The following is a 17,290-nucleotide window of genomic DNA, read 5'->3' on the forward strand; positions in this document are numbered from 1 at the left end:
CTGGGCTGGGCTGGGCTGGGCTGGGCACCCACCATGGTCTTTGGTATGAAGTCTGTTACTAGTAAAGACCTAGTCACACAGGGCATGGTAGTGCACACCTATGACTGTAGCACTTGACAGCTTGTGTCAGGAAGATCATAGAGGCCAACCTAGGCTGCAGAGAGAGACCCTATCTCCAAAAAAAAAAAAAAAAGTAAGATCATGAGGCTAGAGAATTAAGAGTATTGTTTGCTTGCTCTTGCAGAGTACCCAGCTTTAGTTCCCAACATCCATGGGAATGTTCATGTCATTTGTAAATTTTCTGAACTCTGGGCACAAATATGGTACACGAGCTTACATTATATATGCAAGCAAAACATTTTGCACATAAAATAGTCTTTTTTTTTTTTTTTAATTTTAAAAATAAAATTAAAAAAAAAAAAAAAAAAACTCACAAGGGCTGGAGAGATGGCTCAGCAATTAAGAGCATTGACTTTTCTTCCAGAAGTCCTGAGTTCAATCCCCAGCAACTACATGGTGGCTCACAACCATCTGTAATAGAATTCCATGCCCTCTTCTGGTATGTAGCAGTATATGCACATTGACCACTCATATGATAAAATACATAATAAATTTCAAGTGGGCCTGGTAATGCAAGCCTTTAATCCCAGCACTTGGGAGGCAGAGGCAAGCAGATCTCAGAATTAGAGACCCTCTGTTGTACAGAGCAAGTTCCAAGACAGCCAAGACTACATAGAGAAACCCTGTGTCAACAAACAATACACAAACAAGAGCTGCGTTTGTAGTTAGTAGTTCTAGAGTGCTTATCTAGCCTGTATATGGCTCTGGTTCAGTCTTCAGCACCATGGGAGGGAAGAAGAAAGGACTGAGTGGCCAGAAGCCTCTTTCCAAAATGCCCAAGGGGCCTGAGCTCACACAGGTTCAACAAAATAAGGAAGATATTCATATTCTTTGTGTGTTTAAAGGATAATATATTCCATGACCCCTAGTAGGTATCTGTTTTTTCTATACATGCATACTGGTAATAAATTTTAACATAATGAGGTACAGTAAGAGATCAACAATAGTACTGCAACATACCAAGCATATAAACAAAAAAATTATCATTTGTTTGGGTTTTGTTTAGCTTTGGTTTTTTGGAACGGGGTTTCTCTGTGTAGCCCTGGCTTTCCTCACTCTGTAGAGCAGGCTGGCCTTGAACTCAGAGAATCACCTACTTCTACCTCCCAAGGTCTGGGATTAAAGGCGTATTTGCTACCAGTGCCCAGCTTTGTGTAGCCCAGGTTGACCTCAAACTTGTGATCCTGCTCCCACCTCCTTCAGCAGCCCTCCCAGCATGTCCTACCTGGCTCATAGAGCTTCTGATTTGCCACCATGCTTTGTCCTTTGGAGCCAGCATTACATAAAGGGTACTGGAAACTTCGGTACCTGTCTTAACTGGAACAGCCATTAGGTGACTAAATGCCAGGTCCTGAAAGTCAGCTGTCCTAGACAAGGATGACACAAGTCTAGCATAAGGTGGGCTGGACAGTGAGTCTTCCACACTACCAGAATAGCACCACACAATTTTAAAGTGTTGACTTCTTTCTGGACTTCTCTATGTGGTGTGTTTAGAGCACAGTTGCCTGTGTGTAAATGAAACTGTAGAGACTGGGTACAGAAGGGCCACTCTCTCAATTCTTCCATTTTTGGATCATGATCATGATTTCAGGTTGGAGAAGAGCAAGGCCAAGAGAATCCTCCAGATCATGACCCAATTCATGACCAAAGTTGGTATCTGGACCAGATCCTCCGAAAGCGACTCTTTGAAGAGTATGGTGTGCAAGGCTGGGCCATTGTGCAGTTCCTGGGTGATGCCGTCTTCATCCCTGCTGGAGCCCCGCACCAGGTGGGCTGTGCCAGCAAGACTGGCTCCAGAGCCCCATGGGCTTTGATGGTTCCTTTTTCTTTCTGGTTTAGCTATAAATAGCAGGATCTAATATCAACTTTCTTGAGACCAGGCAAGCCTCATCATAGGGATCAGACTGTTTCTACCTTGTTAATACTGGGAATAAAGCTGTGTGCATGTGTGGTAGGTTAGAAGGCAGTTTCCACTAGTTGGATGATCTCCTTCCACCATTGGATTCTGTGTGTCAAACTCAGGCTACCGGGTTTGGTGGCAGGCACATATACCTGTCAAGCCATCTCCATTTTACCAGACTCCCCCACTCCCACCTCACCCCTTTTTAAAGATTTTTTTATTAATTATGTATATGGTATTTTGCCTGTATGTATGCCTGTATGCCAGAAGAGGGCAGCAGATCTCATGATAGATGGATATGAGCCACCAAAAGGTTGCTGGGGATTGAAGCCAGACCCTCTGGAAAAGCATCTACCATTCTTAATCTCTGAGCCATCTCTCCAGACCCTCTAGCCCTTGTTTTTAAATGTATACTCATGTTTTTGTAGTATTAACAGAGCACAGTGGCCTATGCTGTAGTCAGGAGGATTGCTCAAACCCAGTATGGGAGACACAACACATCTCACACAAAAAGGGGGGTGCGGGGGGACGGAGAGGAAAGAAAGAAAAGAAGGAAGAAGGAAAAAAGAGCAGATTGTGTTTGCTTTACTCTGGTCTACATTTCCTCATCCCAGGTTCACAATCTGTACAGTTGCATAAAGGTAGCAGAAGACTTTGTATCTCCAGAGCACGTGAAGCACTGTTTCCGCCTGACTCAGGAATTCAGGCATCTCTCCAACACTCACACCAATCATGAGGATAAGCTGCAGGTGAGCAGTGTCTCCTTCACCTAGCTCACAGTGCAGATCACAGTCTCCTCGTGGACGTTTTCTGGTGGAGAAAGGACTCTGGGAAACTGGCATCTAAAGGCTCTCTCTCAGGAAGAGATACCTAACCATTTCAGGTTCGGGGGGGGGGGGGGGGTGAGTTTGGTGTGTTACTTTGGTTTTGAAACAAATGTCTCGAGTAGCCCAGGCTGACTTTGAACTCCTAACCCTCCCATTTCCAGCTTTTCTGCTCATCTAGTTGACACGTATAACCCAGCTGGAGCAGGGCAAGTATCACAAGTCCCAGGCCAACCTGGGCTACTTGAGTGTTGTTTATGTGTAAGGGTCTGCCATGTCCAATGTAATTCCATTTCTAGTGTTGATAACTGAGTAGACTTACATTCCTGGTCAGGGGACAACACTACCACTGTAGGAGGTTTTTATTTGGGAAGGAGGATGCCTGCTCCTTTGAACATTTTTTTAACAGTGCTGGGACCCAGATATGCAGCTGTGCATACGGTAGACAGACACTCTGCTATGGCGCTGTATCAGACTGAAGTAAAGACAGGCTCTTGCTAAGCTGTCAGGCTGGCCTCGCCCTTTCTAACCCTCCGACTTCAAGCACAGGAGTAGCGTGGGCAGGTGAAGCCTGTGCTGGCAGGCCCAGGTTACTCACAAAGTTCTTTTTTTCAGTTGGATATGAGGTTTATTAGTAGACATCATTGGTAGGATAAAGGTGTCCCTCATTCATTACAATGGAAGGCTCCCCACGTGGCAGCCCTACACTTGTCTGAGGACCATAGCTGGGATGGAGCAGTTCGGCCTCACAGCCTTGGGGTGAGTGCTTCTCGGCTACCGCTTCCTCAGGTTCATCTGCGCTAAACTCGGTGAAGCCACACTGACAAGGGAGTCTCCTGGTGTTCAGGAGACTTGAACTTGAGTCAGGCAGTAGTAGTGCATGCCTTTAATCCCAGCACTGTGGAGGCAGGAGGATTTCTGAGTTCGAGGCCAGCCTGGTGTACAGAGTGAGTTCCAGGACAGCCAGGACTACACAGAGAAACCCTGTCTCGAAAAATAAATAAATAAATGAATAAAAGAAACTTGAACTTGGCCCTGTATAGGGCCTCAGGCAACATGTAGTCTGCAGATTGGTGCAGAGAGATATTTTTATACAAAGTATAATCATATTAATATAATGTACTTATTTCATCTCCGCCTCTTTCAGGACTCAACTGTAGCCTGTCGTTTTACTCTTTTTGTAAATTATTTATTTTTATTTCATGTATATTGGTGTTCTGCCTGCTTGCATGTGTGTATGAGGGTGACAGATCCCTTGGAACTGGAGTTACAGACAGTTGTGAGCTGTCATGTGGGTGATGGGAATTGAACCCAGGTCCTTTGGAAAAGGAGCCAGTGCTCTTAACCACTGAGCCAACTCTTTATCCCTTTTACTTCCTTTTATTTTATAGTGTCTGGACCTGCAGAGATGGCTCAGGGGCTAAGAACACATGCTAGCGAGGGGTGGTGGTGGCACACACATTTAATCCTAGCACTCGGGAGGCAGAGGCAGGCAGATCTGTGAGTTTGAGGCTGGCCTGGCATATAGAGAATCTGTGTCTCAAAAAAAAACAACAACAACAAAACCCCAACATGCTGTTGTCACAAAGAACCTGGGTCTGGTTACCAGGGATACAACTGTCTGTTAACTACAGTTCCAGGGGATTTGACGCCCTCCCCCGGCCTCTGCAAGCACTGGCTCATATATGGTAGACATGCAGACGTACAACACAATAAAATATACATAAATTTAATTCTGAAATGGTATGATAGCAGCATCAGCATCACCTCTGCTGATGCCCCAGGTCCCATTGGTCACTTGCTCTTTGCTATAACGACTTCACCATCTGACATGCTGTACTCTTTGACTTGTCTGTTGCTACCCCTGTTTAAGTTTTAAATGAGCTTTGTCTCATTGACAACTTTCCCTAGCACAAATCTGATGGTACACAGTGTGGTTTTGTTAATAGAAAAGGATCAGTAGAGGTGTTAGGCATCTTGTATGCCTTCACAAAGCCTCCAGTTTTTGTGAAGCAAAGTGTCATGTGTATGCAGTACACATGCACATCAGTCTACTATAGCAGAATTATCATAGTGCCAGTGTCCTTCTTTTTCTTTCCCTCCCTAGAAAACAGTCTTCTAGTCAGTCCTTTTAAAAGGTGTCTGTAGCCTGTCACCTTACTTTAATAACTTCTTCCAATATCACATGCAAATAAAGATAAATTAGAAAAAACATACAGACTCTGGACCTGGTGGCACATTCTTATAACCCCACTACTTGAGAAACTAAATCAGAAGGATCAGGGTTTAGAGGCCAGCCTCGGCTAAGTAGTAAGACCCTGTTTTTTCAAAGGGGGAGGAGGAGCTGGCAAGATGGCTCTATTTCCTGGAACCACAAAGTGGAAGGAGAGAACCAGCTTTCACACAGTAGAGAGAAAGCCCATTACCCAGCCACCCACTCCACTGATTATTGCTGTGAGGTCTTGGTCTATTCCAGGTTGGCATCCGCCATTGGGATTATAAACAAGTGCCACCGTGCCCAGCTTCAGTTGGCTGGAACTTGATTTTGTCTGTAAACAAGATTCACAATAAAATACTTCATAGGATCATGGCAAAGATGAACTAATCCTTCACCTAACACCTTAGTTACCCTGTTCAGCACCTACTGAGCACAAGGGTAACTAATGGTGGCTGTGTAGCCTTCCCCGTGATTTCACCATTCTTGAGTGAGGACTTCACATCCTGCAGGACTGGTAATTCATTGTGGGGTGGTTTAGGAAGCACACAGTTACTGCTGCAGGTGCCCAGTAGCTTTTTACTAAGCGTGTTGCTGTAGGACTTAGCCGTGCGGCTGTGAGCTGCTGCTGTGAACTGACATTGCTGATTGTTCTCCAGGTGAAGAACATCATATACCACGCAGTGAAAGACGCTGTTGGCACTCTCAAGGCCCATGAATCCAAACTCGCAAGGTCCTAAAGCATGGGGAACGTCCAGCTCTCCTGTCAAGCAGGCCTTCCACAACACTTACCAGGGAACAGCGGGTTCTCTGCAGGAGCGGAGGCCTTCCCCAAGTCAGTGTGGTCAGTATTACAAACTCTCCAGCCGCTCTTTCTGTGCTGCCTCAACACTGAAGGGTGACACAGCAAGTCGCACTGTTGACACACAGCTTCAGACTCAAGCCGAGGGTACCACATTCCCATCCAGTGGCCTTTTGGGAATCCAGGTTGCTTGAACATCGCTGGGCTCTCCTGCACATTCTCCTGGTTTGAGACCATGGAAACCAGGAATATGGGCACACCTTCCTTTTCTGTTCCTCTTGTGCCTAGCTAACTAGGAATGTGTTTGGAGGCAGAGGAAGTCATAACTGATAAAGTAAGGTGATGACTTACTGTGCCTGGTGGGAGCCTGGCAGTGTCTCCACACATGACCTCTGACCTGGCCCATCCTAGGAGATGGGGCTGCAGCCCTTTCCGTACTCTCCATGAACACCGGAGTCTTCAGGACCCAGGGAGAGCCCACTGCTTTTCCCAGGAGGCTCCAGGATTAGGAAACGTGTATTTAGTGAAAAATAGGTTTGTAGTGAAATAGTTACTATTTCATGAAAGTAGATATTTTTAGAACTTTTGAAACAACAGTTGTTTTCCTGGACTATGAGGAAAGGCACATTACAGTTAGTCTTCCTTTCGATAAAACTCTTTGAAAAGAAATATGATTTTTAGAAATCAGCTGCCCCTTATAGCACAAAATCAGCCAAAGCGTAATTTAAAGGAATTGGCTTTTTATTAGGAGTTTTTAGTTTCTCCCCGCCCTTCTCAGTCTTTTCTTGAGGGAGCAGTCATCTGAGAAAGGACTGCGTCATGTCTGAGCTTCGGAGTGTTCCCTGCACGCCTACTGCTGACCCCAGGAGCTGTGTCACCACTACCAGCGTTCCCTTGGGACTCCTCACGTGTGTCCAATGGAGTGGAAAGTTTGATCTCCAATATAAAGAAGTTTTGCTTTTGTTTTTTGGAGTTTTGTCTAGAATATTTTCAGCAAAACTTTCCAACTCAGTGGAGTTTTTATTAAGGATTTACTTGGAAATGATAGAATTCATTGGCCCATAGGTGCATTGGGAAATGTGTCTTTTTCCAGGTGTACTACCCTGCAGCCTTGTTTATATGTTCACCGTTACTTTCTTCTTCTTCTTCTTTTTTTTAATAAAAGTCATTTATTGTAGAATACTTTTAATTTCACTTTCTGTATTTTAATTTTATTGAAGGGCTGATTGGGATTTCCATGTTCTTATTAAAAAAATCTAACAAATCTGTTTGGAGTAGACAAAATTCTTTCTCTACCAACCTTTCTAAAGTCAAGAAAGTCTCTCACCTTGGGTGTGAGAGATGGAGTTGATTTCCGGGTTTCCTACTGCCCTGCATCTGGTTATTGCTCTTTGCTGTTAGAATTGCGCTCAGTTGGGAGAAAGACGGACAGTGGGAAGGAGCCATGTGAGCTGGAGAGGGAGAGAGGGCTTCCAGTTTATGCTCATTGAATAGAATGGAGCCGGATGAGAGAAGCCTGCCCTGGCTGCAGCCTGAACAGAGCTGCAGGCGCCTGCCTTAACCTGTGTGGTCCTAGGTTGCCTTACAAATGACGGACAGATCAATCGGGGTTTTGTTTATTAAGCAAAATTAAAGTGTTCTTGCTGGGTGAAGACAGACTACATTCTGATTTAAAGAGGCCTTTTGGGAAGGAAATTCTAAAGACAACCAGGAGGGGTCATAGAATCGTGCTTCTCCAAAATATTTGAAAACACCTTCCAAAGCATTTGCGCCTGGAAACATAATTACCAGGGTAGAAATAGACCATTTGTGGTTTTCAAGGATGCTAGGTTTGAATACGATCATAACGCTTTGAAATACAGAGTTGTGAGCGTGTCCTTTCAGCCCTGTGGGACAGGTTAACAGTGTGGTCACCAAAAGGATTCTACCTCATCATAAAGGCCCGGGGTACAGCAGCTCGAAAATGGGACAGAGAAGGAGGACAGTGGAGGAGGGATGCTTTGGAATGTGGCGGCTTTGGTGAAAATCAGGAGGCAGGCTAGCCTACATTCTGGATATAAATGTCTTCAGAATTAGGACATCCACTACGAGTGGTACTTGCTGGGGGTGGAACCGAGGTCTTTGGACTTTTCACTGACTTGAGACCCACTCCTCTCTCCTGTCCTCCCCCTCCCCAGCCCCCATATTAAAATAAACTTCACATCTCCCTAAACTACACACACACACACACACACACACACACACACACACACACACTTTACTACCAAAAGTCGGATCAAAGCATCCTGTTAAACTGGGACTTAGCAGATCTTGATGAGGACTGGAGTGGACAGGTGCAGCGGAGCCAGGTGGACGTCCTTAAGGAGCCTATAATGGGGAGGAAATTTTGACTGTGTTTGGAGGATGTAGCCTAATAAACACGTATGGCTTAGTGGTTTTGTAGCCATCAGCATAGTAGTGAAAACAATAAACCCCATCTTCAGGATGAGGATAATTATAACATCTACCTTATCGGGTAATTGTGAGGATTCAATGAAACACGCGAAGCTCTAAGCACAGGGCCTGGCTCACAGTTAAGCAAAGCAGCCCTTACTCCTCCTGGGATATTTAACCTACAACCTGATGTGGGCAGGGCGGGAGGTGGGCCGAAGCTGCTGTTAAAGGATGGAACCAAAAGGGAACCCCGCCAGGACTCTGGCCACCAGCTTGAAGCTCGAGGAAAGTGAACAGGCGATTTAGAGGAAGGCTGGGCACGGAGGGTGAAGGCGCATGCCCAGGCACAGCAGGTGCTGGGGGGACGCGTCGACACCGCGGCCTTCCCTTTAAGAGGCGCCACCGCCCACGGCCCGCCGCTGCGGCAGGGACCTCCCCTTTAACGGCGGCAACTCCGCGCTCCGCTGACCCCAAGGCGGCTGCCGCTGCTAACAGCGGCTCCTGCTGCCTCAGCCGCCGGCCTCGGGCAGCTGCATCCAAACCCGGGCTGGGTCCCCGCCCCGCCATGGTGTCCTGGATCATCTCTCGCCTGGTGGTGTGAGTGCAGAGGCTGCGGCGGGGCTCGCCTGGGTGGGGGATGAGGGAGCCAGTGGTGGAGGGCGCGGTATTCAAGCCTGGGATGGTTTAACCCAGGGTCCCTAAGTGGTGTCCTCAGACACAGAGATGTGGGACTGGAAGGGGAGCATGGCAGGCCTGGTTTCCCAGGGACCTCACCCATATTATTTTTAAAACCCGTTTATTCTTAATTGTCTTGCTCCTGAGCCCTCCCCCATCCTAGACGCTGAGCAGCTACTGATTTATAAGGGGAGGCGGGCACATCCCCTCCCCCACCAAGCAGATCTAGGCTGGAGGATCATACAAGACCCTCCTTTCCCTCCAGGAAGAGATTAAGAGGGGAGTGTGACGGGGCCTCATCATTCCGGAGCTCAGATCCATGGCTCATTCCCTAGGGCCTCCCCAAAGCTCTCAAGGCCTTCCTCCGGATTCTGACTAGTGATAGGATGAGGGCACCTGTCCTAAGGCATCTGGGAAGCAAGGCTGGGTATGGAAGCCGGGAAGACAAAAGTGGGGAGGTAACTGGATGGATGCATATCTGCCTAGGATTGCGAAAGCCACTGGGAGAACATTTGGTGGCCTTGATTCCAGGCACATTGTAACAGTCACATTGTGGAGCTGTGGCCCTGGCACCTCCCCCAGATACAGGAACAAATACCTCCCTCCCACAAACACACACAAGCCTAGATTTGGCCTTGTGGATTCTGCCCCGCTGCTGTCCAGCATCGGCACAGGAAATGAGTGCCCTACCTTGGCAAAGCATCACCCACACTTGAAGGTGCTGGCTTCCGAGGCAACCATCCCTCTACTTTAGGTCTCTGCTCCCTCAGCCTCCATCAGGACTGGCATCCCAGGAGCCCCACCCTTCTTCCCATTGAGTGTTGTCACATGCTTGTATCCTGGTTTCCTCTCTAGCCACTGGGGTTTCCTCTCCCCACCCCCTACAGGCCTTATCTCTCCATGTAGCCTTCAAGGGTGGCTACTTTTCTGGCCTGGGCAAACTCCCTATAGGATACATGACTCTCTTTCTCCCTCACTTGTGCCCTTCCTGTGATCTGTAGAGGGATGCTCAGATAAGGTCTGAAGCCCAGGTCTTCAGTACCTGGCCCTGGGCCATGCTGATGCTGGGGTTATAAGCCTTTTGTGCCCCTCCCGCACCTGTGCCCTCTAGTCCCAGGACCACAATAGTTCTGACTGCCAGGTTGGGCGCCCTGTTCGGTGATGTTAGGGTCCCTTGGGGACCTGGCCCTACCCAGCCTGTCTCAGACAAGGGGGGGGGGAGGGTATGAACAGATGGGTAAAATAGGCATTAGGCCAAGAAGGATGACATCTCATGACAGTGACCAGCCCCTCAGCTCTCATGACACGCCTGTGGGTAGCCAAGGATCCTGACCGGAGGGACCACTGGAGCCTCCGGCCTCTGCATCTTCCATGTAAAGAATGAACAGTGGACAAGGAGAGGGTCCCACCCAGACTGGCTGAGGCCCCACCCCCACACGTGTGTATCTCCAAAGGCTTTGACCAGAGCTCCTCAGACAACTGATGCTCTGGAGACCCGTCGTCCCTTTGCTCCTTAGCTCCCAGGGGATGGAGGGTGCAGAGCTGGGAGGAAGGCTGGCCCAGTAACCATGCCTGCTTCCCCAGGCTCATCTTTGGCACCCTGTACCCAGCCTATTCTTCCTACAAGGCCGTGAAGACCAAAAACGTGAAGGAATACGTGAGTGCATGACCGTACCCTGTGTAACAACCGTGTGTGTGTGTGTGTGTGTGTGTGTGTGTGTGTGTGTGAAACAGATGGGAGAGAGTAGAGTGTGGCTTTATGCTACACTACCCAACAAGAACCTGGGTGAAAGAGGTTCTGGGATGTTCCCTGTCCCCACGCAGGCTTGGTATGATTGGCAAGTGTGAGGCTTGGGTACCTCTCTCCCAGAACTTCTAACCTGGAGCAGACAGTGCGATGGGGTTCTGTTTTCCTCAGCTTAGCCCCGGTATGAGGAGCTGACAGATCGGGGACTTGGGGTGTTTACAGCTCTTCAACCCTAAGCCCCGGTTAATGCTGCCCTTTGTCTCTCAGGTAAAATGGATGATGTACTGGATAGTGTTCGCCTTCTTCACCACAGCTGAGACACTTACGGATATAATACTGTCCTGGTGAGGCCCAGTGCCCCGCCCCCTGCATCTCAGGACCCAGATCTCTCCCTTTCTCTAGCCAGACAGATTAGGCAGGTTCAGACCCAGGCTAGAGTCATGACCCCCGACTCCCAACAGTCCCTCAGCACCCTTTATATGGCTCTTCCCACCTGATGCCGGCACAAGAGCAGACATAGCAAGGAGGCGAGGCGTGGTAGCCCATGCCTTTAATCCCAGCACTTGGGAGGCAGAGGCAGGCAGATCAGATCTACGGAGACATAGCAAGTTCCAGAACAGCTGGGGCTATTCTACATCAAACAAACAAACAAACAAACAAAATACCTGCCACATTTCTTTCTGGTGACAGCCACGGTGCCACAGGAGAACTGAGTGTATGTGCGTCTGCTCTCGAGTCCTTCCTGTGATATTAGACAGATTGCCAGTCCCTAAGCCTTGTCTCCCCCGTCTGTGGAACAAACATGTAGTTCAGTCGTGTTGACACTGAATGCTTGTATTCCCAAGCTATTGCAGGCACAAATAGGCCTAACGTATACAAGCATTACGGGGACGGGGAGTATGTCTGAATCTGCTCAGGAATGTTTACTGAGTGAGAAATACCTCTTGAAGAGTAAAGTGTAATGGAATTTGAATCACCCATAATGCCAACCCTAGGGACGATAAGGTAGGAGTACCATTGCAGTTTTGAGGCCAGCCTGGGCTACATAATCTTAAGGCAGGGGGCAGCAAGGTAGTTCATCAGCAAAGCTCTTGCTGCATCAGCTCAAAGCCTGCTGACCTGAGTTTGACCTCTGAAAGCTGTGTAAGAGTAGAAGAAGGGAATCGGCTCCAGATACTGTCTTTTCTTCTTCTTTTTTTTTTTTCTTAAAGAAGTATTTATTTGTTTTATGTATATGAGTACACTGTAGCTGTCTTCAGACACACCTAAAGAGGGCATCAGACCCCATTGCAGATGGTTGTGAGCCACCATGTAGTTGCTGGGAATTGAACTCAGGATCTCTGGAAGAGCAGTCAGTGCTCTTAACTGCTGAGCCATCTCTCTAGCCCCAATACTGTCTTTTTCTGACTCCCACTGATGCACTGTGGCACACACTTACAAACACACACATGCACATGTATGCACACACATATCATATACATGATTAAGATTTCTAAAAAGAGGTAGTAGCTTACTGGCCGCAGCCATGCACCTTCCTGAGACTTCTTGCTTTGTTTGGATTCAGGAAAGCATAATTTTCTTTTTCTTTTCTCCTCCTCCTCCTCTTCCTCCTCTTCCTCCTCCTCTTCTTCTTCTCTTTCTTTCTCTCTCTCTCTTTTTTTCCAGGTAGAGTTCACTATGTATCCCTGGCTGGGTTGACATGGAACCTATTATTTACCCCATGTTGATCTTAAAATAGCAATCATCCTCCTGCCTCAGCCTCCCTAATACTAGGGTTACAGGTATACACTGCACCACAACCCAACTTCTTCTTTAAAACAACAACAACAACAACAACAACAACAAAACAAAACCCTTGTTTTCTGTTCGTGGATGTTTTGCCTGTCTGTCTGCCTGCCCACACCCACTGTGTGCCTGATGCCAGGAGAAGCTTTCAGGTCCCCGGGAGCTGGAGATACAGACAATCATGAGCTGTCATGTGGGTGCTGGGAACTGAACCCAGGTCCTCCGCAAAGGCAGCCAGTGCTCTTAACCACTGAGTCATCTCTCTTTTTTTTTTTTCGAGACAGGGTTTCTCTGTGTAGCCCTGTCTGTCCTGGAACTCACTCTGTAGACCAGGCTGGCCTCGAACTCAGAAATCCGCCTGCCTCTGCCTCCTGAGTGCTGGGATTAAAGGTGTGTGCCACCACTGCCCAGCTTCATCTCTTTTCCCTTAATACTTAGGGCTTCCCCAACATTTTGGGTTTTCTCCCTCTTTCTCCACCACGTGACATCTTGTGAATCATATGTCAATCCTCCAAACTGGCTTAAATGTCATGTGTCCCCATGCCTGGCCTTTGCTTTGGGATCTGTTTTGAGATATGGTAGGCTAGAGTGGGCATAAATTTGTGATCAATCTCCCATACTGGGATTATAGGCATGTACCCCAAATGGGTTCTCTTCTTGCCTTCCGAATGAGTCTCAGTTTCCCTTTCTCAACCCTCCCTTGCAAAGCCCACCCCCACCCCCACCCCCATCCTCCTGGAAACCACGTGGCCTCAGACCACTTAAGGGGTGGGGGCTGTCCAGAGTCCCTGCTGTATATCCAGTGTATCCCTTGTCTCATGCTCTGAGCACACCTCTGTCTGAGGACACCTCTGTCTGCCCAACAGGTTCCCCTTCTACTTTGAGCTCAAGATTGCCTTTGTGATATGGCTGTTGTCCCCTTACACCAAGGGCTCCAGTGTTCTCTACCGCAAGTTCGTGCATCCAACACTGTCCAACAAGGAAAAGGTTTGCCCCTTCCTTCAGCTCTTCCCAGGCTGGCCCAGCTGAGACATTCCCACACCTCTAGCCACAGCTATTTCCTATGGGTGTCCAGAGCCTGCAGTAACCTGGCAGAGCCCAGCTCCTGGGGATGGGCACCGTCTTTGCACAGTTGTGAGCACAGGTAACTTGCCCGCAGCTTCACCTCTCAGGTCTCTCATCCCCCTAGGAGATCGATGAATACATCACACAAGCCCGAGACAAGAGCTATGAGACGATGATGAGAGTGGGCAAGAGGGGCCTGAACCTGGCTGCCAATGCTGCAGTCACAGCTGCTGCCAAGGTGAGATGAGGATGGGTCCAGACTCCCGGGGCCCCCACCTCGGTCATCTCATGTCCTGTCCAGGCCCCTTGGCATCCACCCTATCTTTAGGCCTTGGAGACTTTGGGCTGTGCAGCTCCAGGCTCCAGCCCTGTGTCTTCTACTGTCTGGTCAGTTTCCTCATCTGACCAAAAGGAAAATATGCCAGCACGATGGTAACCTCCGTCTCCACCCCGCCCCTTCCTCTTGCTCTCTTGGCGCGTGGTGGTGACCTAGGGCCAGGGGGTGCTGTCGGAAAAGCTCCGGAGTTTCAGCATGCAGGACCTGACTCTCATTCGAGATGAGGATGCGTTACCGCTGCAGGGGCCGGATGGCCGCCTCCAACCTGGCCCTGTGGGTCTCCTGGACACTATCGAGGACTTAGGTACTGGCAGGCCCTGGGCTGTGGGAAGAAGGCCAGAGCTAAAAAGACCAGAGAGACCCGAGGGCCCTTATTCTCTTTTCCTCCCATGAAACCAGGAGATGAGCCTGCCCTGAGTCTAAGGTCTAGCACAAGCCAGCCAGATCCCCGGACAGAGACCTCTGAAGATGACCTGGGAGACAAGGTACCCAAGAGGACCAAACCTATAAAAAAAGTACCCAAAACTGAGGTGAGACTATAGGCCGTGGCCTGGGGAGATGGGGAAGATACAATAGGAACAAACTGAGCCCCATCATAACTCTCTACATAGCCACCGGCTTCCAAGACACTGAAGACCAGGCCCAAGAAGAAGAGTTCCGGAGGGGGTGACTCAGCATGAGAGGCTCGGCTCCCCGTACCCCTCCATCTGTAGGACAATAGCAAGCAAGAGCTGCAGCCCTGGCCCCTCCAGCAGTGGGCCACCGACCCCAAGTGTTTCAGACCCACAACCCCCCTAGATGGCTGTCCCCCGCACCCCCTTCCCATGAACGCGCCTCCGGAGGTGTGGAGGCTCTGTGGCCGGCCAGCGCTGCTCTTTTTGCTGCTCCAGTCCCACCCTGCCCGTCCAGTGCCTTGCTGACCGTGGCCGTCCCCTCTCGGAGGCCTGACCTGCTCTCCCCCACCCCCAGGGAGGGGGCCTTGAGAATGGGGAAGAAATGGGGCAGGCCTGGGAGGAGGGTGTTCCTTGGGCGCAGCTATGTGTGGAGACAAGGGCTTTGACTAAGCAGCAGGCCAGGCCAGAACTGCAGCTGGTAGGGCTGTGTATTCTACCAAAAGAAGAGGTGAGATGCTAAGGGTGTGCGTGCTAGGGAGGTTGGGCGAGAGGGGCCACCTCCTCCCTACATCAGCCCTGGTCTTTCTTCCTCTTTATCCACCCCTGCTGGTCTCTGAACCTCAGGACTCCAGCCCTTGACAGAATGAGGCTCCGAGGGACCCCTTCCACCCTTGATCCCTTTTACACATTCATGCCTGGAGGCTGGACTCCTCTGCTCCTAGGCTCCACCACAGAGGGCCTGCCAAGCTGGCTCCTTTCCTCTCCTGTAAAGGGGGACACATCCCACCTTGCCATGGGGTCCCCTTCCTGTGCCAAGCAAATCCCGGTTAGAACCAACCTGGACCCCACCCCTGGCCCTGGTTCTGCCAGCCTCATTGGGGCCAAGTGGAACCTGTGCAGGGAAGCAGATGCTGGAGCTAAGAGGTTCCCAATTCCACGGTGCCCACACTGGACCTTGGCACTGGATGAGCCAATAAACGAAACTCTGATGCCTCCTTTATTGTGGTCTCTGCGTTGCTCTGGACCCACTAATCCTAGAAGTGGGAGGGACCTCACCGGGAAGCAGAACCTAGCTATGAGGGGCATAGAAAAGGGCCAGATGGAACCCAGGAGAGTTGATCCATCTGGGAAGAGTAGTTTAAAGGTCCTCACCCCCATACGTTGTTTTACACCCCAGAATCATGTCCCAAGACCTCAGCAGATCCTTTAGTAGCTCATGGAAATTGCCAGGTGTAAACTTTAGGGATGGGATCCCAGTGAGGTGCCCAGGGGGAAAAATGGGATAGGGGCTATTAAACAGAGCTGAAGATGGGGCAGGAAAGCCCAGTACTGCTGGAGTGGGTGGTTCGAGAGAAGACTCAAAGGAAGGTTTATGGGCAAACCAGTTCTATAGGTCTCGGGGACAAATGAGACAGGACACCAAAGCCTGGAACCAGAGGTGTTTCAGCATGGAACCAGAAAATTGCTGGGAGAAGAGGAGTCTGTGAGACATAGTAGGTCTGCTGGAGAGGAGGAGGAGTCTGTGAGACATAGTAGGTCTATGAGGCATATTAGGCTTGCTGGGGAGGTGGCGCTGGAGGGCCAGAACCCAGGATGGCAGAGCAGCAGAGAGGGAAAAGGGAGAGACGGCAGCATCTCAGGCTGGAAGGAAACCAGATGGTGGGGGAGCCCAGGCTGCAGACCGTACGGTGGGCAAACATCCCAAGTACAGTAGACTCCTCCCTGGCATCAGGGCAAGTATGCCTGCCGTACTGGAGCCAAACTATCGGAACTTCCAGAACTGAGATGTGAGGATATAAGAGGCCCCTTTGGGGTGATGGTGCACACCTTTAATCTCAACACTCTGGAGGCAGAGGCAGGCAGATCTGAGTTCGAGGCCAGCCTGGTCTACAGAGTGAGTTCCAGGACAGCCAGGGCTACACAAACCTGTCTAAAAAATAAATAGAAAGATAAATGAATAAATATATAAATATGTAAAAAGAAATAAATCTATAATATAAAAATATGTAAAAATAAATATGCAAGGGCCCTTTGCCCACCCTGGAACCCTCTAGTCAAGCAGCCCTCTGAGGGAATTCCTTCTACCATTGGCCCCTGTGGAAGTTATGTTTCCATTGCTGTGATAAACACCATGAGCAAAAGCCACTGGGGAGGAAAGGGCTCATTTCAGCATGTAGCTCTCAGACCACACTCCTTCACTGAAGGAAGTCTGGAAAATCCCAAGGCAGGAATCTGGAGGCAGGAGCTGATGCAGAGGCCATGGAGGAGCACTGCTCACTGGCTTGTTCCTTGTGGATTGCTCAGTCCACTCCTGTATACCTCCCAAGATCACCTTCCCAGGGTATCACTGGCCAAAGGGAACGGGGCTCTGCCACATCTGTCAACAATTAAGGAAATACACCACAGGCAATCCCTGAAGAGTTCCTCTTCTCAGATAAACCTAGCCTATGTCAAGCTGACATAAAAACTAGCCAGCATAGCCCTGGAGTGACTTGGCTCCTTTATTATTATTATTATTTTTTAATTGAAAAGGAAAGGAAGAGACTCATTCTTTAAGATTCCCAGAAAGTAAAATGCTATAGTACTATGCTAGCATTTACCATAGAGCCAGGAAAACAAGTTAGGCTTCTGTTTCATTTGCTACATCACACACACACACACACACACACACACACACACACACACACACACACACACACACACACACACACACACACACACACACACACGTGGCTAGGAGACCACAGCCAGATTCTGAATGGCCCTTCTCTAC

The 17,290-nt window shown here is 49.2% G+C and overlaps 2 protein-coding genes across 3 annotated transcripts in view; both read left to right on the forward strand.

Annotated features, from left to right (window-relative positions):
• The window catches only part of Kdm3b (lysine demethylase 3B), a 60,988-nt gene extending 53,859 nt beyond the window's left edge, over nucleotides 1-7,129 (forward strand). Inside the window, exons 22-24 of the mRNA XM_021214986.1 lie at nucleotides 1,712-1,888; nucleotides 2,635-2,769; nucleotides 5,719-7,129. Of these exons, the coding sequence (XP_021070645.1) occupies nucleotides 1,712-1,888; nucleotides 2,635-2,769; nucleotides 5,719-5,799 (393 nt within the window). The 3' untranslated portion in view covers nucleotides 5,800-7,129. The remainder of the gene's footprint in view (nucleotides 1-1,711; nucleotides 1,889-2,634; nucleotides 2,770-5,718) is intronic.
• A 1,575-nt stretch (nucleotides 7,130-8,704) lies between these two features.
• Nucleotides 8,705-15,512, forward strand: Reep2 (receptor accessory protein 2). 2 transcript variants are annotated; one of them, XM_021214745.2, is made up of 8 exons: nucleotides 8,705-8,891; nucleotides 10,554-10,626; nucleotides 10,984-11,060; nucleotides 13,368-13,488; nucleotides 13,691-13,804; nucleotides 14,066-14,207; nucleotides 14,303-14,433; nucleotides 14,515-15,512. In XM_021214745.2, the coding sequence occupies exons 1-8, from the start codon at nucleotides 8,860-8,862 to the stop codon at nucleotides 14,581-14,583; spliced, it is 759 nt and encodes a 252-aa protein (XP_021070404.1). In that variant the 5' UTR covers nucleotides 8,705-8,859; the 3' UTR covers nucleotides 14,584-15,512. The 2 variants fall into 2 exon arrangements, with proteins under 2 accessions (XP_021070404.1, XP_021070403.1); XM_021214744.2 differs by having other exon boundaries at nucleotides 8,706-8,891; nucleotides 14,060-14,207.
• Nucleotides 15,513-17,290: the final 1,778 nt, after the last annotated feature.

This window comes from Mus pahari, chromosome 15 (assembly GCF_900095145.1).
Source record: "Mus pahari chromosome 15, PAHARI_EIJ_v1.1, whole genome shotgun sequence".
NCBI classification, from domain to species: domain Eukaryota; kingdom Metazoa; phylum Chordata; class Mammalia; order Rodentia; family Muridae; genus Mus; species Mus pahari.